The 15,219-nt window shown below is 35.6% G+C and overlaps 2 protein-coding genes across 3 annotated transcripts in view; one reads left to right on the forward strand and one right to left on the reverse strand.

The window, feature by feature from the left end:
- The first annotated feature begins 278 nt into the window (after window positions 1-278).
- On the forward strand, window positions 279-8,658 carry LOC117398780 (E3 ubiquitin-protein ligase TRIM39-like). Of its 2 annotated transcripts, XM_059012331.1 has the most exons (18): window positions 279-501; window positions 1,872-2,020; window positions 2,531-2,557; window positions 2,672-2,707; window positions 2,923-2,949; window positions 3,060-3,095; window positions 3,463-3,489; window positions 3,599-3,634; window positions 3,854-3,880; window positions 3,977-4,012; window positions 4,380-4,406; window positions 4,521-4,556; window positions 6,390-6,416; window positions 6,525-6,551; window positions 6,767-6,793; window positions 7,362-7,388; window positions 7,486-7,512; window positions 7,837-8,658. In XM_059012331.1, exons 2-18 carry the CDS (start codon window positions 1,894-1,896, stop codon window positions 8,349-8,351), a joined length of 1,092 nt encoding a protein of 363 aa, XP_058868314.1. In that variant the 5' UTR covers window positions 279-501; window positions 1,872-1,893; the 3' UTR covers window positions 8,352-8,658. The 2 variants fall into 2 exon arrangements, with proteins under 2 accessions (XP_058868314.1, XP_058868315.1); XM_059012332.1 differs by lacking the exons at window positions 4,380-4,406; window positions 4,521-4,556 and having other exon boundaries at window positions 280-501.
- A 2,131-nt stretch (window positions 8,659-10,789) lies between these two features.
- LOC117967135 (E3 ubiquitin-protein ligase TRIM39-like) overlaps window positions 10,790-15,219 on the reverse strand; it is a 9,760-nt gene continuing 5,330 nt past the window's right edge. The window contains exons 7-17 of the mRNA XM_059012340.1: window positions 15,048-15,071; window positions 14,787-14,822; window positions 14,403-14,438; window positions 14,009-14,035; window positions 13,863-13,898; window positions 13,623-13,649; window positions 13,034-13,060; window positions 12,789-12,815; window positions 12,207-12,233; window positions 12,083-12,109; window positions 10,790-11,769 (exon numbers count right to left, since the gene is read on the reverse strand). Of these exons, the coding sequence (XP_058868323.1) occupies window positions 11,267-11,769; window positions 12,083-12,109; window positions 12,207-12,233; window positions 12,789-12,815; window positions 13,034-13,060; window positions 13,623-13,649; window positions 13,863-13,898; window positions 14,009-14,035; window positions 14,403-14,438; window positions 14,787-14,822; window positions 15,048-15,071 (797 nt within the window). The 3' untranslated portion in view covers window positions 10,790-11,266. The remainder of the gene's footprint in view (window positions 11,770-12,082; window positions 12,110-12,206; window positions 12,234-12,788; window positions 12,816-13,033; window positions 13,061-13,622; window positions 13,650-13,862; window positions 13,899-14,008; window positions 14,036-14,402; window positions 14,439-14,786; window positions 14,823-15,047; window positions 15,072-15,219) is intronic.

Here is a 15,219-nt window from a genome sequence, read left to right on the forward strand (position 1 = left end):
TTGGTTATATTTGTGTGCAGATAAAACAATACCGGGTGGAAACAAAGCGAGTCCTAACTTCAGCTAAAACTGGGGGATTGTGTGTCCTCTGTAGCGAGCTCCTTAGTACTATCCCGTAATGTTCTCATGATCTTTAAAAAAAATATTAACCCTGCATTCTGACAGTGATTGCTTACTTCAATAGCCAATAGTACATGCCTTTTTTTAATCCTATAGGAGGGTAAATACTCTCTAAGCAACTCCTCTTTACAATGCGGTTATTGTGTAAATGGGGGGGTAACGGTCTGAAAATGAGTGGAAATTGATTCACCAATAGGGGGCGTTTATGAGTAGCTTCTGGCAAACCTTTGAACGCCGCACCCTTATAGAGAAAGTGAAACTAAACTCTCTATGGAGAAGTTTATGTGTTTTCAAAGCATGCATGTATTTTAATTTCCTTTGTTTGCATTTATCTTCGTGTAATCTGGGAGCAGGCTTCTGAAGGAGAGTGAAAAAGAAAAGGTAACCTCTTACGATTTAAACACACGTTGAGTTATACGTTGAATACGTAGAGCGCGTTCTTTAAATTAAACGCGGCCGACATTTTCACCCAGTGCGCGCTGGATCACCAGAGCATTAGTCGTGTAACTTCAAACACACATAGTGTTGTAGCGATCTTGTCTTTGTGTGTGATTACGTCACCTACCAGCTCTACCGCTGCCTTCCCCCTTGCACGCTACAGTATTATTATTCTTAAAATGCTCATATACTTTACTGTACTTATTAGAGAGAGAGAGAGAGAGAGAGAGAGAGAGAGAGAGAGAGAGCTATGGCTAAAAGGTTTGCATCACATTGAGTTTTGGGACTGAGGCAACATTAAAAAGAAAACTATATGAGCATAATTGAGATAAAAGTTTCATGTATTTGTATGTTAAAGTAAGAAAGAAAGAAAAGAAAATTGTTTTAAGCCTTCAAGTCTTTAACTAAGACTTTACACATAAACCTCTAGTTTCACAGACCCTGATTAGCACTGACCTTAAGAAGATAAGAAAGTTTACAAACGAGAGGAGGCCCCATTCAGCCCATCTTGCTCGTTTGGTTGTTAGTAGCTTATTGATCCCAGAATCTCATCAAGCAGCTTCTTGAAGGATCCAAGGGTGTCAGCTTCAACAACATTACTGGGGAGTTGGTTCCAGACCCTCACAATTCTCTGTGTAAAAAAGTGCCTCCTATTTTCTGTTCTGAATGCCCCTTTATCTAATCTCCATTTGTGACCCCTGGTCCTTCAACAACCTTGGACTATCTAATATTAGTTCAGGTAAACTTCCAAATGTGTGTACTGTAAACAATGTTTTACTCAGAATTGGATTTAAAGGGAAATTTAAAAATAGCTACAAAGCCCCAACCCCTTTTAGAGATATGGTGTCCATAAATAAATAGATAAAATACATACAACCATACATATATTAAATAAAGAGTGAGCACGAAATACCACCCAAATTATTTCCTTTTCAATCTTTCACTTTTTGGCGTGACTCGAGTCGAGTCACAAAAAATTGCGTCTTCGTTCAGGGGCGAGTCATTCCAATTCTGATGAAGATCGTGATGAACATCGCTGGTTAGTAATTATGTATCTCTTTTTGACTGCTGTCTGTCTCCTCAATGAACTAACAGAAGTGTCCAGTCGACCCCCCTTTCCCTGCCTCTAAACTACAGCTCCCAGCATGCCTCAGCACCCACACTATCAGCGAGGGATGATGGGAGCTGTAGTTCTGTATACCCCCCTTTCCCTGTCTCTTATGGTAATAGACTACTCTCTCACTGAACTAATAGAAGGGAATGTGTCTGGTTGAGCGACTCAAATGATTTCCTGTGTTTATTCTTATTTGCAGAAGACTGTGACATCTCTATGCAATGGCCTGTCATTGCAAGCTCCATACTGACCGCACCATACTGACTGCTGTAATCGGCACTGCTGTAATCGGCACTGCTGTAATCGGCACTGCTGTCGTGTTCTATGTTATATGGAAGTCAACAAAAGGTAACTTTAAATACAACTATAGTTCCTTCAAAGAGATTCAACTATTGAATTCACACGAGTTAATGAACCAGAGTACAAACTAAACTGTTAATTTTTTTCTATTTTAGACCGTTTAAAAAGAGAGAGAATGAGAGACTAGGAAAAGGTGTATGAAGTGTATCTGCAGAAAGAAAGTTTCCATTTCAATCTCCCTTTATCAGAAACCCTAGCAGTTCTAATTCTAAATGCTCTGCAGTTTGTTTGGAGAATATTAAAGAGTTACAAACACACGTCTCTGTTGTGATTGAACTACATTTAAAACTGAAATGAGGGAATGCTGTACCGCTAATGAAATGAAGGCAAAATCATCCATTGGACAACGTGTTTGATCATTGGGACCATGTTTGGTCTGATAAGTATATTAATAATGTAACTAATACAATGAAATCTAGTCATATCACCCTTAATGATGAATCTCAACTGTTCTAAACTAGCAAAACTAACCAAGCTGTCTTTGTTTGTGTCTTTTAGAAAAGGAGGATCTTCAGAAGCAAAATGGCAAGATTAATACATTCATCTCAGTATTCTTTTTATTAAATTAAAACATTGTATTGCATCACATGAGTTCATGATCCGAAATACAAACTCAACTTTTCATTTTCTATCTTTTAGAGACTTTCAAACAGGAGAAAGAGAAGGTTGAAGCAGGTAAGATCATTATAATCCATATAAAGGCAGTCTGTACAATTTCAAATGCAATTGATCAGAAATACGTTATTTTAATAAAGTAACACTGAAAACCAATCTAGGTATATTAATAATGTAACTAATGCAATGAAATCTAGTCATATCACCTTAATGATGAATCTCAACTGTTCTAAACTAGCAAAACTAACCAAGCTGTCTTTGTTTGTGTCTTTTAGAAAAGGAGGATCTTCAGACGCAAAATGGCAAGATTAATACATTCATCTCAATATTCTTTTTATTAAACTATTGTATTGAATCACATGAGTTCATGAGCTAAAATACAAACTAAACTTTTCGCTCTTTTCTGTTTTAGACAGTTTAAAAAGTGAGAAAGAGGGACTGGTAAAAGGTAAGTGTTTAAATAATCTGCAGAAAGAAAGTTTCCATTTCAATCTCCCTTTATCAGAAACTCTAGCAGTTCTAATTCTAAATGCTCTGCAGTTTGTTTGGAGAATATTAAAGAGTTACAAACACACGTCTCTGTTGTGATTGAACTAAATTTAAAACTGAAATGAGGGAATGCTGTACCGCTAATGAAATGAAGGCAAAATCATCCATTGGACAATGTGTTTGAGCATTGGGACCATGTTTGGTCTTCTATGTATATTAATAATGTAACTAATGCAGGGAAATCTAGTCACATCACCCTTAATGATGAATCTCAACTGTTCTAAACTAGCAAAACTAACCAAGCTGTCTTTGTTTGTGTCTTTTAGAAAAGGAGGATCTTCAGAAGCAAAATGGCAAGATTAATACATTCATCTCAATATTCTTTTTATTAAACTATTGTATTGAATCACATGAGTTCATGAGCTGAAATACAAACTCAACTTTTCATTTTCTATCTTTTAGAGACTTTAAAACAGGAGAAAGAGAAGGTTGAAGCAGGTAAGATCATTGTAATCCATATGAAGGCAGTCTGAACAATTTCAAATGCAATTGATCAGAAATACGTTATTATTTTAATAAAGTAACACTGAAAACCAATCTAAGTATATTAATAATGTAACTAATGCAATTAAATCTAGTCACATCACCCTTAATGATGAATCTCAACTGTTCCAAACTAGCAAAACTAACCAAGCTGTCTTTGTTTGTGTCTTTTAGAAAAGGAGGATCTTCAGAAGAATTATGGCAAGATTAATACATTCATCTCAATATTATTTGTATTAAATTTCTTAAATTATTAATCAGAACACAAACTAAACTTTTCACTCTTTTCTGTTTTAGACCGTTTAAAAATCGAGAATGAGAGTCTGGTAAAAGGTAAGTGTATAAATAATCTGCAGAAAGAAAGTTTCCATTTCAATCTCCCTTTATCAGAAACCCTAGCAGTTCTAATTCTAAATGCTCTGCAGTTTGTTTGGAGAATATTAAAGAGTTACAAACACACGTCTCTGTTGTGATTGAACTACATTGAAAACTGAAATGAGGGAATGCTGTACCGCTAATGAAATGAAGGCAAAATCATCCATTGGACAACGTGTTTGATCATTGGGACCATGTTTGGTCTGATAAGTATATTAATAATGTAACTAATACAATGAAATCTAGTCATATCACCCTTAATGATGAATCTCAACTGTTCCAAACTAGCAAAACTAACCAAGCTGTCTTTGTTTGTGTCTTTTAGAAAAGGAGGATCTTCAGAAGCAAAATGGCAAGATTAATACATTCATCTCAGTATTCTTTTTATTAAATTAAAACATTGTATTGCATCACACAAGTTCATGATCCGAAATACAAACTCAACTTTTCATTTTCTATCTTTTAGAGACTTTCAAACAGGAGAAAGAGAAGGTTGAAGCAGGTAAGATCATTATAATCCATATAAAGGCAGTCTGTACAATTTCAAATGCAATTGATCAGAAATACGTTATTTTAATAAAGTAACACTGAAAACCAATCTAGGTATATTAATAATGTAACTAATGCAATGAAATCTAGTCATATCACCTTAATGATGAATCTCAACTGTTCTAAACTAGCAAAACTAACCAAGCTGTCTTTGTTTGTGTCTTTTAGAAAAGGAGGATCTTCAGACGCAAAATGGCAAGATTAATACATTCATCTCAATATTCTTTTTATTAAACTATTGTATTGAATCACATGAGTTCATGAGCTAAAATACAAACTAAACTTTTCGCTCTTTTCTGTTTTAGACAGTTTAAAAAGTGAGAAAGAGGGACTGGTAAAAGGTAAGTGTTTAAATAATCTGCAGAAAGAAAGTTTCCATTTCAATCTCCCTTTATCAGAAACTCTAGCAGTTCTAATTCTAAATGCTCTGCAGTTTGTTTGGAGAATATTAAAGAGTTACAAACACACGTCTCTGTTGTGATTGAACTAAATTTAAAACTGAAATGAGGGAATGCTGTACCGCTAATGAAATGAAGGCAAAATCATCCATTGGACAATGTGTTTGAGCATTGGGACCATGTTTGGTCTTCTATGTATATTAATAATGTAACTAATGCAATGAAATCTAGTCATATCACCCTTAATGATGAATCTCAACTGTTCCAAACTAGTAAAACTAACCAAGCTGTCTTTGTTTGTGTCTTTTAGAAAATAAGGATCTTCAGACGCAAAATGGCAAGATTAATACATTCATCTCAATATTCTTTTTATTAAACTATTGTATTGAATCACATGAGTTCATGAGCTAAAATACAAACTAAACTTTTCGCTCTTTTCTGTTTTAGACAGTTTAAAAAGTGAGAAAGAGGGACTGGTAAAAGGTAAGTGTTTAAATAATCTGCAGAAAGAAAGTTTCCATTTCAATCTCCCTTTATCAGAAACTCTAGCAGTTCTAATTCTAAATGCTCTGCAGTTTGTTTGGAGAATATTAAAGAGTTACAAACACACGTCTCTGTTGTGATTGAACTAAATTTAAAACTGAAATGAGGGAATGCTGTACCGCTAATGAAATGAAGGCAAAATCATCCATTGGACAATGTGTTTGAGCATTGGGACCATGTTTGGTCTTCTATGTATATTAATAATGTAACTAATGCAATGAAATCTAGTCATATCACCCTTAATGATGAATCTCAACTGTTCCAAACTAGTAAAACTAACCAAGCTGTCTTTGTTTGTGTCTTTTAGAAAATAAGGATCTTCAGACGCAAAATGGCAAGATTAATACATTCATCTCAATATTCTTTTTATTAAACTATTGTATTGAATCACATGAGTTCATGAGCTAAAATACAAACTAAACTTTTCGCTCTTTTCTGTTTTAGACAGTTTAAAAAGTGAGAAAGAGGGACTGGTAAAAGGTAAGTGTTTAAATAATCTGCAGAAAGAAAGTTTCCATTTCAATCTCCCTTTATCAGAAACCCTAGCAGTTCTAATTCTAAATGCTCTGCAGTTTGTTTGGAGAATATTAAAGAGTTACAAACACACGTCTCTGTTGTGATTGAACTAAATTTAAAACTGAAATGAGGGAATGCTGTACCGCTAATGAAATGAAGGCAAAATCATCCATTGGACAACGTGTTTGAGCATCGGGACCATTTTTGGTCTTCTAAGCATATTAATAATGTAACTAATGCAATGAAATCTAGTCACATCACCCTTAATGATGAATCTCAACTGTTCCAAACTAGCAAAACTAACCAAGCTGTCTTTGTTTGTCTTTTAGAAAAGGAGGATCTTCAGAAGCAAAATGGCAAGATTAATACATTCATCTCAATATTCTTTTTATTAAACTATTGTATTGCATCACATGAGTTCATGAGCCGAAATACAAACTCAACTTTTCTTTTTTATCTTTTAGAGATTTATAAAGAGGAGGTTGAAGCAGGTAAGATCATTATAATCCATATAAAGGCAGTCTGAACAATTTCAAATGCAATTGATCAGAAATACGTTATTATTTTAATAAAGTAACACTGAAAACCAACTGTAGGGAGAATATTAAATAGTTCAGATCTCTGTTGTGGTTTCATTACATTTAAAACTGAAATGGTGGAATGCTTCTCCACTTAATGAAATGGTTTCTGTTTTTTTCATTCCTAGATTTTAAAGAACTTCGAAGGAAAACCAGTAAGAATATGTGTTGTGTTTTTTGTATCGAGGATTTCTGTCTTTCTATCTCATATAAGTGAATTCAACACGTGAGGGGTGTGTCTTACTGTAGAAGAGATGTCATCTCAAGTGCAGTTTTAAGCTTCTGAAATTCAATCTCTTCAATCTGTTTTAAACAGAGACTCCCTCCAAACAAAGTAATATATTCTTATTAATTACAAAACTAAAGATAGTTCACCAGAACGACTATGAAACAGAAGTGTTCTTTAGAATTGTGTCTCTACACAGGATGACCTCATTTGGTTCACTTCAATATTAATAAACTCCTGGTCTCTCTCTCTTTTGTTATTTTTTCATTATGAATAATAAATTATCTTTCAAAACTGGTTAATTGGGTGTATTGAAAAAAGCAGTTGCTATTGGTGTCAGGTTTAATTGATTAGTTCAGATGTGTGCAGATTAATTGTTTAATTGATTACCAAGATGTGTGCAGATTAGAAGAGTCCCATTAAGGATGTGATTGGACACAATAATTTGTAGTAGCAATTTCCTCCCACCCTTAAATATTTTCTCTTCTCTCAAACAGACACATGTGGCTATGTCCTTGGCAGAGGTATAACATTTTAATCTGCATTAATACACTTACAGTAATCAGAATCCACAGATTCATTCTCTTACACTTGATTCATTCTTGCATTTGTTTATTTCAGAATGGAAACCAATAACTGAAGCTCGTGGTAAGTTTGAATTTAATAAATCATATTTTCAAAATTCTCATTGAACACAATTAGGGGGCTTGGATTGATTTTTTTGAAATATGTGTTTTAAAATATATTTTATATGTAGCATCGCTTGCAATTTCTGTATGGGAGAGAAAAATAACATTAAATGTTTGTGTTTCCAGTTACAATAGTCTTAAAATCTGTCTAAATACAGTTGTTATGATCAAAGTATGAAAGTGTTGTTGTTCATCATCGTGAGAGAGAGAAAGCATTAATAATCAAGTTCCCTGCTTTTCCTGTGATTCTCAATAACACACTCTTCTCATTCCTTTACCCCAGTCAATGTGACTCTAGACCCCGACATAGCCACCCCCAGCCTCACAGTCTCTGAAGACGGCTCACGAGTGAGATTCACAGGGGATCGATCAGCAGAGTGGCCCAGTGTGCTGGGCAGGGAGGGGTTCACCTCAGGGAAGCACTACTGGGAGGTGGAGGTGGGGGAGAAGGGCTACTGGGTCCTGGGGGTCTCCACACACACTCATGAGAAGAGTATACCTGAGAAACCAGGGGAGGGCTACTGGTTTGTGAGGCTAGTTAAAGGGAAGACCTGTACAGCTGTGAGTCAGTCAGGGGATCAGATCTTAAATCTGGAGAAGATCTGCAAGGTGTGGGGGGTGTATCTGGATCACGAGGGAGGGAGGCTGTCATTTTACAATGTAGAGACCAGATCTCACATCCACACTTTAGAAGGCTCATTCCCTGGGCAGGTCTACCCCATTTTCAGCCCAGGGTCACACGATAAAGGACCCTTGATAATCCAGCGAGTCCAGCACACAGCAGTCAATGTAATATAGACACCACTGTGTTGGGTAGCTGCTGTAGTTCTGTCCAGGGTTTTATATTAGTGTTATACAGTGTGTGTCCCGTCAGCATTGCCCTCTGTATCAGTGTGAGACCCTGTTTAGCTACAGCAACTATATTATGATAATGAATGTGAGTGACAAGCGTATATCTTTCATTGTCAGGATTTAAGGAATGTGCTCATGTAGTTTGATTTTTTATTAATTATTGATACAAATGAAAAAAAACATATTGTGGGATTCATATCAGTATTATTAGTAGTTAAATACAAATATAATTAAAAAAAACGATTTGCTAATACATTTGCTGTGAGACTGTTTTGTGTGTTTAGTTTGTGGATAACTATCTCCTTAGTCTTTAGTCTCCTGCATTATTCAATTTCAACAGCAGGTGGCGGACTTTACCAACTTAAAATCTTGTATGTTATACTACTGGAAACTGATAGAAGTGAATCTGTCCAGTCGACCTCACTTCTCTGTCTCTTATGGTAAAAGACTACTGTCTGTCTCCACCAATATAATTGAAACTTGAAACTGAGACTCAGGCTTCTTCCTCCAAACCTGGGGCCTTGTGGAGAGACTGAAGCAGGGGGCTTTCCTTCAGGATGTGATGGGCTCTGATGCACTTTTGTTGGGCAACGCTCGAAGAATGGACAGGGGCGTTTTTGTAACACCTGCTTCCTGTGACTTAGTCCTTAGTCTGTATAGACAGTAATGTCTAGGACGGATGTACGGACAGACAGACATCCCCATAACTCCAGAATCTCATATTCTTAATAACACTCTAACCTTCAGATATATGCACACAATGTTTCAAGTGTGACATGCCTACAAATATCAAATACATAATTTACTAATAATGTTTTTTTTTAGTGTGGCGACTGGTCGACCTATTAGATGATATTTACCTTGATAATTGGATTAGTAGTCGTTGGACTCCATACAATTTATTTAGGGTTCTAGTGCTGATAAAGGAGGCTTGGGGGTCCAGTGGTTAGAGAAAGGGGCTTGTTACCAGGAGGTTCCCAGTTCAGTCTTTGAGAAAGTCACTTAACCTCCTTGTGCTCCGTTTTTCGGATGAGATGTAAAACAAACGAGGTCCTATTGGAAGCGACTCTGCAGCAGCAGTTGTTGATGATAGATAGTTCACCCCCTAATAGGCTTGCCAACTGGACCCACAATTCTGGGACACTTTTTGACAGCTCAAGATTTTCAACTCGCCTCTCAAACCGCAAATAAAGTGAGTGTGAACTGTCGCTCAATGAATTGAATTGTTTTGCCAACAAATTACTAAAAGCGCACACCTGTCTAGGGGCTAGGAATTACTATTATTATTATTTATTTCTTAGCAGACGCCCTTATACAGGGCAACTTACAATTGTTACAAGATATCACATTATTTTTACATACAATTACCCATTTATACAGTTGGGTTTTTACTGGAGCAATCTAGGTAAAGTACCTTGCTCAAGGGTACAGCAGTAGTGTCCCCCACCTGGGATTGAACCCACGACCCTCCGGTCAAGAGTCCAGAGCCCTAACCACTACTCCACACTGCTGCCCATCTGAAAGTGTTCCTGTGAGGATCGTGTCCATCAATCACACCGACACAGCTCGCTGGTTTGATTGAGGCGGGATTGCGTGAAGCAGGAAAAAATATTTTAAATAGAGACTTAACCACAAGGTTAAACAAGAGAGAAGTGCGGGTGAGTGCGTGATTCTCTAAACAATGGAATTGCAGTATTTCCATAGATAGATCACTGCCGCAATTCAACATGCACTGTACGTGTTTATTTAAAATCAATTCATTTATGGTTTACAGGCGAATTTAAAAAATAAAACCCTGACCCGTCTTACAATGTCTGGAATTATCGGTCCAGTTGGCAATCCTATCTTGAATTCACGTGACCTTTTTGGCCTGGGTTTCCTTCCTGAATGTATTGGGTGACACACCAGCGATTAGCAAGGCATCCGTGTGCCAAGCAGCACTCAGGAATATCCCCTAGAAAGTGTCCCGAGGGCTTCAGATGGTTCTTAATGGTTAGGTTTAGGGTTAGGTACTCTCACCAGCACACCTTCTCCCCCTATAGACTCTTCTTCTTTTCATAACCCTAATATTAAATATCTAATAATAACGAAACTCCAATACCTTCTTGTATTCTTTCAAAAGGAGACAGACAGCAGTTTGCAAATATTTTTTTCCCATCCTTTCCATAGACAATATTTCTTAATTGTAGTGATTTGGGTACAGATTAACTATCAGGGTACAGATTATCATTGTATTTTTAACATTTGTCTTTTACTTATGTGATTGTTCAACAGAAAATAAAAACTCATTTTTACAATACTAATTATAATATTTCAGTGTTGGAGATAAATTTTTATACAGTATTAGCATCAGACAAGGAGAAATAAAAATCAACACCACAAACTTATGCACATATGATTTTATTAAAATGTTAGTAAAATAATACATTGAAAAAATGTAAAAGAAGATTAGCATCAATATAGCACAAGTCAGAACATTAATCTCAGCCAGCAATAATATCCAGGTGATATTCCAGTTTCAGTGTAAATATCAACTACATGGAAAAGTGAGCATTCATCCATGTGGCTTTTCTATACAAACCAATACCACTCTTAAACCAGCAAATCTAATATGAATATGCAAGCAGGATATCTGATTGAGGAAATACGAGTCTAAATATTTCAAATAAAATTGTAGTGTCAATGTGTTGTTAAAATATCCATGTCCTTCAATTGGAATCCACAACACATAACTGGGCACCCTTTAATTTATTCTTAAAATCACTTCAGCACCCATTACTTCATTTCCTAAACATGTTGTAGGTGATAACATAGTGTGTGTGTGTGAGTGTATATATATTGTAGCAGGCTACTTGTCAGGACTACACATTCTTCACTTTTGTATTGATTATCAAGGGTCCTTTATCATGTGACCCTGGGCTGAAAATGGGGTAGACCTGCCCAGGGAATGAGCCTTCTAAAGTATGGATGTGAAATCTGGTTTCTAAATTGTAAAACGACAGCCTCCCTCCCTCGTGATCCAGATACACCCCCCACATCTTGCACATCTTCTCCAGATTTAAGGTCTGATCCACTGACTGGCTCACAGCTGTACAGGTCTTCCCTTTAACCAGCCTCACAAGCCAGTAGCCCTCCCCTGGTTTCTCAGGTATGCTCTTCTCATGAGGGTGTGTGGAGACCCCCAGGACCCAGTAGCCCTTCTCCCCCACCTCCACCTCCCAGTAGTGCCTCCCTGAGGTGAACCCCTTCTTGCCCATCACACTGGGCCACTCTGCTGATCCCTCCCCTGTGAATCTCACTCGTGAGCCATCTTCAGAGACTGTGAGGCTGGGGCTGGCTGTGTCGGGGTCTAGAGTCACATTGACTGGGGTAAAGGAATGAGAAGAGTTATTGAGAATCACAGGAAAAGCAGAGAACTTGATTATTGATGCTTTCTCTCTCTCACGATGATGAACAACAACACTTTCATTCTTTCATCATAACAACTGTATTTAGACTGATTTTAAGGCTATTGTAACTGGAAACACAGAAACATTTAATGTCATTTTTTTCTTCTATATATTAAAATTAGAAATTGCAAGCAATGCTAAATTGAAAATATTTTTAAAACACATTTCAAAAATAAAATTGTGTTCAATGAGAATTTTGAAAATATGATTTATTAAATTCAAACTTACCACGAGCTTCAGTCATTTTATTCCATGCTGAAATAAATGAATAGAAGAATGAATCAAGTGTAAGAGAATGAATCTGTGGATTCAGATTACTGTAAGTGTATTAATGCAGATTAAAATGTTATACCTCTGTCAAGGACATAGCCACATGTTTCTGTTTGAGAGAAGAGAAAATATTTAAGGGAGGGAGGAAATTGCTACTACAAATTATAATCAGTGTCCAAACACACCCTTAATGGGACTCTTCTAATCTGCACACATCTTGGTAATCAATTAAACAATTAATCTGCACACATCTGAACTAATCAATTAAACCTGACATCGATAGCAGATGCTTTTTTCAATACACCCAATGAACCAGTTTTGAAAAATGACTTATTATTCATAATGAAAAAATAACAAAAGGAGAGAGAGACCAGGAGTTTATTAATATTGAAGTGAAACAAATGAGGTCATCCTTTGTAGAGACACAATTCTAAAGAAGACTACTGTTTCATAGTCGTTCTGGTGAACTATCTTTAGTTTTGTAATTAATAAGAATATATTACTTTGTTTGGAGGGAGTCTCTGTTTAAAACAGATTGAAGAGATTGGATTTCAGAAGCTTAAAACTGCACTTAGAGATAGACACACCCCTCAGGTGTTGAATTCACTATATGAGATAGAAAGACAGAAATCCTCGATACTAAAAACAGAACACATATTCTTACTGGTTTTCCTTCGAAGTTCTTCAAAATCTAGGAATGAAAAACACAGAAACCATTTCATTAAGTGCAGAAGCATTCCCCTCATTTCAGTTTTAAATGTAATGAAACCACAACAGAGTTCTGAACTATTTAATATTCTCCCTACAACTGGTTTTCAGTGTTACTTTATTAAGATAATAACGTGTTTCTGATCAATTGCATTTGAAATTGTACACAGACTGCCTTTATATGGATTATAATGATCTTACCTGCTTCAACCTCCTCTTTATAAATCTCTAAAAGATAAAAAAGAAAAGTTTAGTTTGTATTTTAGCTCATGAACTTGTGTGATTCAATACAATGGTTTAATTTAATAAAATGAATATTGAGATGAATGTATTAATCTTGCCATTTTGCTCCAGAAGACCCTCGTTTTCTAAACTTGTGCAATTCAAGACACACAGAGAACCAGCGATGCTATTATTCATAATGAGAAAATAATACAAACAGCAATCCAATGGTTCATATTACTACACTTTTAGGTACTACTGTCTCATCAATCTTATTATGTCAGCTTATTATCTCAGATGAGGTCATCCTGTTTAGAGACACAATTCTAAAGAACACTTCTGTTTCATAGTCGTTCTCGAGAACTATCTTCATTTTTTGTAATTAATAAGAATGTATGACTGTTTGTAGGGAGTCTCTGTTTAAAACAGATTGAATTTCAGAAGCTTAAAACTGCACTTGAGATGACATCTCTTCTACAGTAAGACACACCCCTCATGTGTTGAATTCACTTATATAAGATAGAAAGACAGAAATCCTCGATACAAAAAACAGAACACATATTCTTACTGGTTTTCCTTCCAAGTTCTTCAAAATCTAGGAATAAAAAACCGAGAAACCATTTCATTAAGTAGAAAAGCATTCCCCCCATTTCAGTTTTAAACGTAATGAAACCACAACAGAGATCAGAACTATTTAATATTCTACCAACATTTGGTTTTCAGTGTTACTTTATTAAAATAACAGATTTCTCATCAATTGCATTTTAAATTGTTCACACTGCCTTTATATGAATTATAATGATCTTACCAGCTTCAACCTTCTTTTTCTCCTTTATTAAAGTCTCTAAAACAGAAAAGAGTTAAAAGTTTAGTTTGTATTTTAGCTCATGAACTCATGTGATTCAATACAATAGTTTAATAAAAAGAATATTGAGATGAATGTATTAATCTTGCCATTTTGCTTCTGAAGATCCTCCTTTTCTAAAAGACACAAACAAAGACAGCTTGGTTAGTTTTACTTGTTTAGAACAGTTGAGATTTATCATGAAGAGTGATATGACTAGATTTCATTGCATTAGTTACATTATTAATATACTTAGAAGACCAAACATGGTCCCAATGCTCAAACACGTTGTCCAATGGATGATCTTGCCTTCATTTCATTAGCGGTACAGCATTCCCTCATTTCAGTTTTAAATGTAGTTCAATCACAACAGAGATGTGTGTTTGTAACTCTTTAATATTCTCCCACCAAACTGCAGAGTATTTAGAATTAGAACTGCTAGGGTTTCTGATAAAGGGAGATTGAAATGGAAACTTTCTGTCTGCAGATTATTTATACACTTACCTTTTACCAGTCTCTCATTCTCCCTTTTTAAACTCTCTAAAACAGAAAAGAGTGAAAAGTTTAGTTTGTATTTTAGCTCATGAACTCATATAATTCAATACAATAGTTTAAGAAAAAGAATATTGAGATAAATGGATTAATCTTGCCATAATTCCTCTGAAAATCTTCTAGAAGACAGCTTGGTTAGTTTTGCTAGTTTAGACCAGCTGAGATTCATCATTAAGGGTGATATGACTAGATTTCATTGCATTAATTACATTAATAATGTACTTAGAAGACCAAATATGGGTGTTGCCCAATGCATTATTTTGTCAATTTCATTAGCGATACAGCATTCCATCATTTTTGTTAAACTTTCTTTCTGCAGATTATTTATACACTTACCTTTTCCCAGTCTCTTATTCTCACTTTTTAAACTGTCTAAAACAGAAAACAGTGAAACGTTTAGCTTGTGTTCTGGTTCATTAACTCATGCGATTCAAGACACACAGAGAACCAGCGATGCTATTATTCATAATGAGAAAATAATACAAACAGCAATCCAATGGTTCATATTATTATACTTCTAGGTACTACTGTCTCATCAATGTGAAGAACTGAGGAAAGAAAGACGAGATTATTAAAAAATAAAATTAATATTCTTACGGTCCTGTTGAAGTTCTTCATCATCTAGGAATGAAAAAGAGAAATCATTTCATTAGTGGTACAGCATTCCCTCATTTCAGTTTTAAATGTAGTTCAATCACAACAGAGACGTGTGTTTGTAACTCTTTAATATTCTCCAAACAAACTGCAGAGCATTTAGAATAAGAACTGC

The sequence above is a fragment of the Acipenser ruthenus genome, chromosome 44, assembly GCF_902713425.1.
Source record: "Acipenser ruthenus chromosome 44, fAciRut3.2 maternal haplotype, whole genome shotgun sequence".
NCBI classification, from domain to species: Eukaryota; Metazoa; Chordata; class Actinopteri; order Acipenseriformes; family Acipenseridae; genus Acipenser; species Acipenser ruthenus.

Bases quoted from the DNA above. Each gene is read 5' to 3' on its own strand.
- LOC117398780 (XM_059012331.1), top strand. From the start codon at position 1,894: ATGGCCTGTCATTGCAAGCTCCATACTGACCGCACCATACTGACTGCT. The intron at 4,013-4,379 runs GTAAGTGTATAA...TGTGTCTTTTAG, and splicing joins GAATGAGAGTCTGGTAAAAG to AAAAGGAGGATCTTCAGAAG. The intron at 6,417-6,524 runs GCAAGATTAATA...TTTATCTTTTAG, and splicing joins GGATCTTCAGAAGCAAAATG to AGATTTATAAAGAGGAGGTT.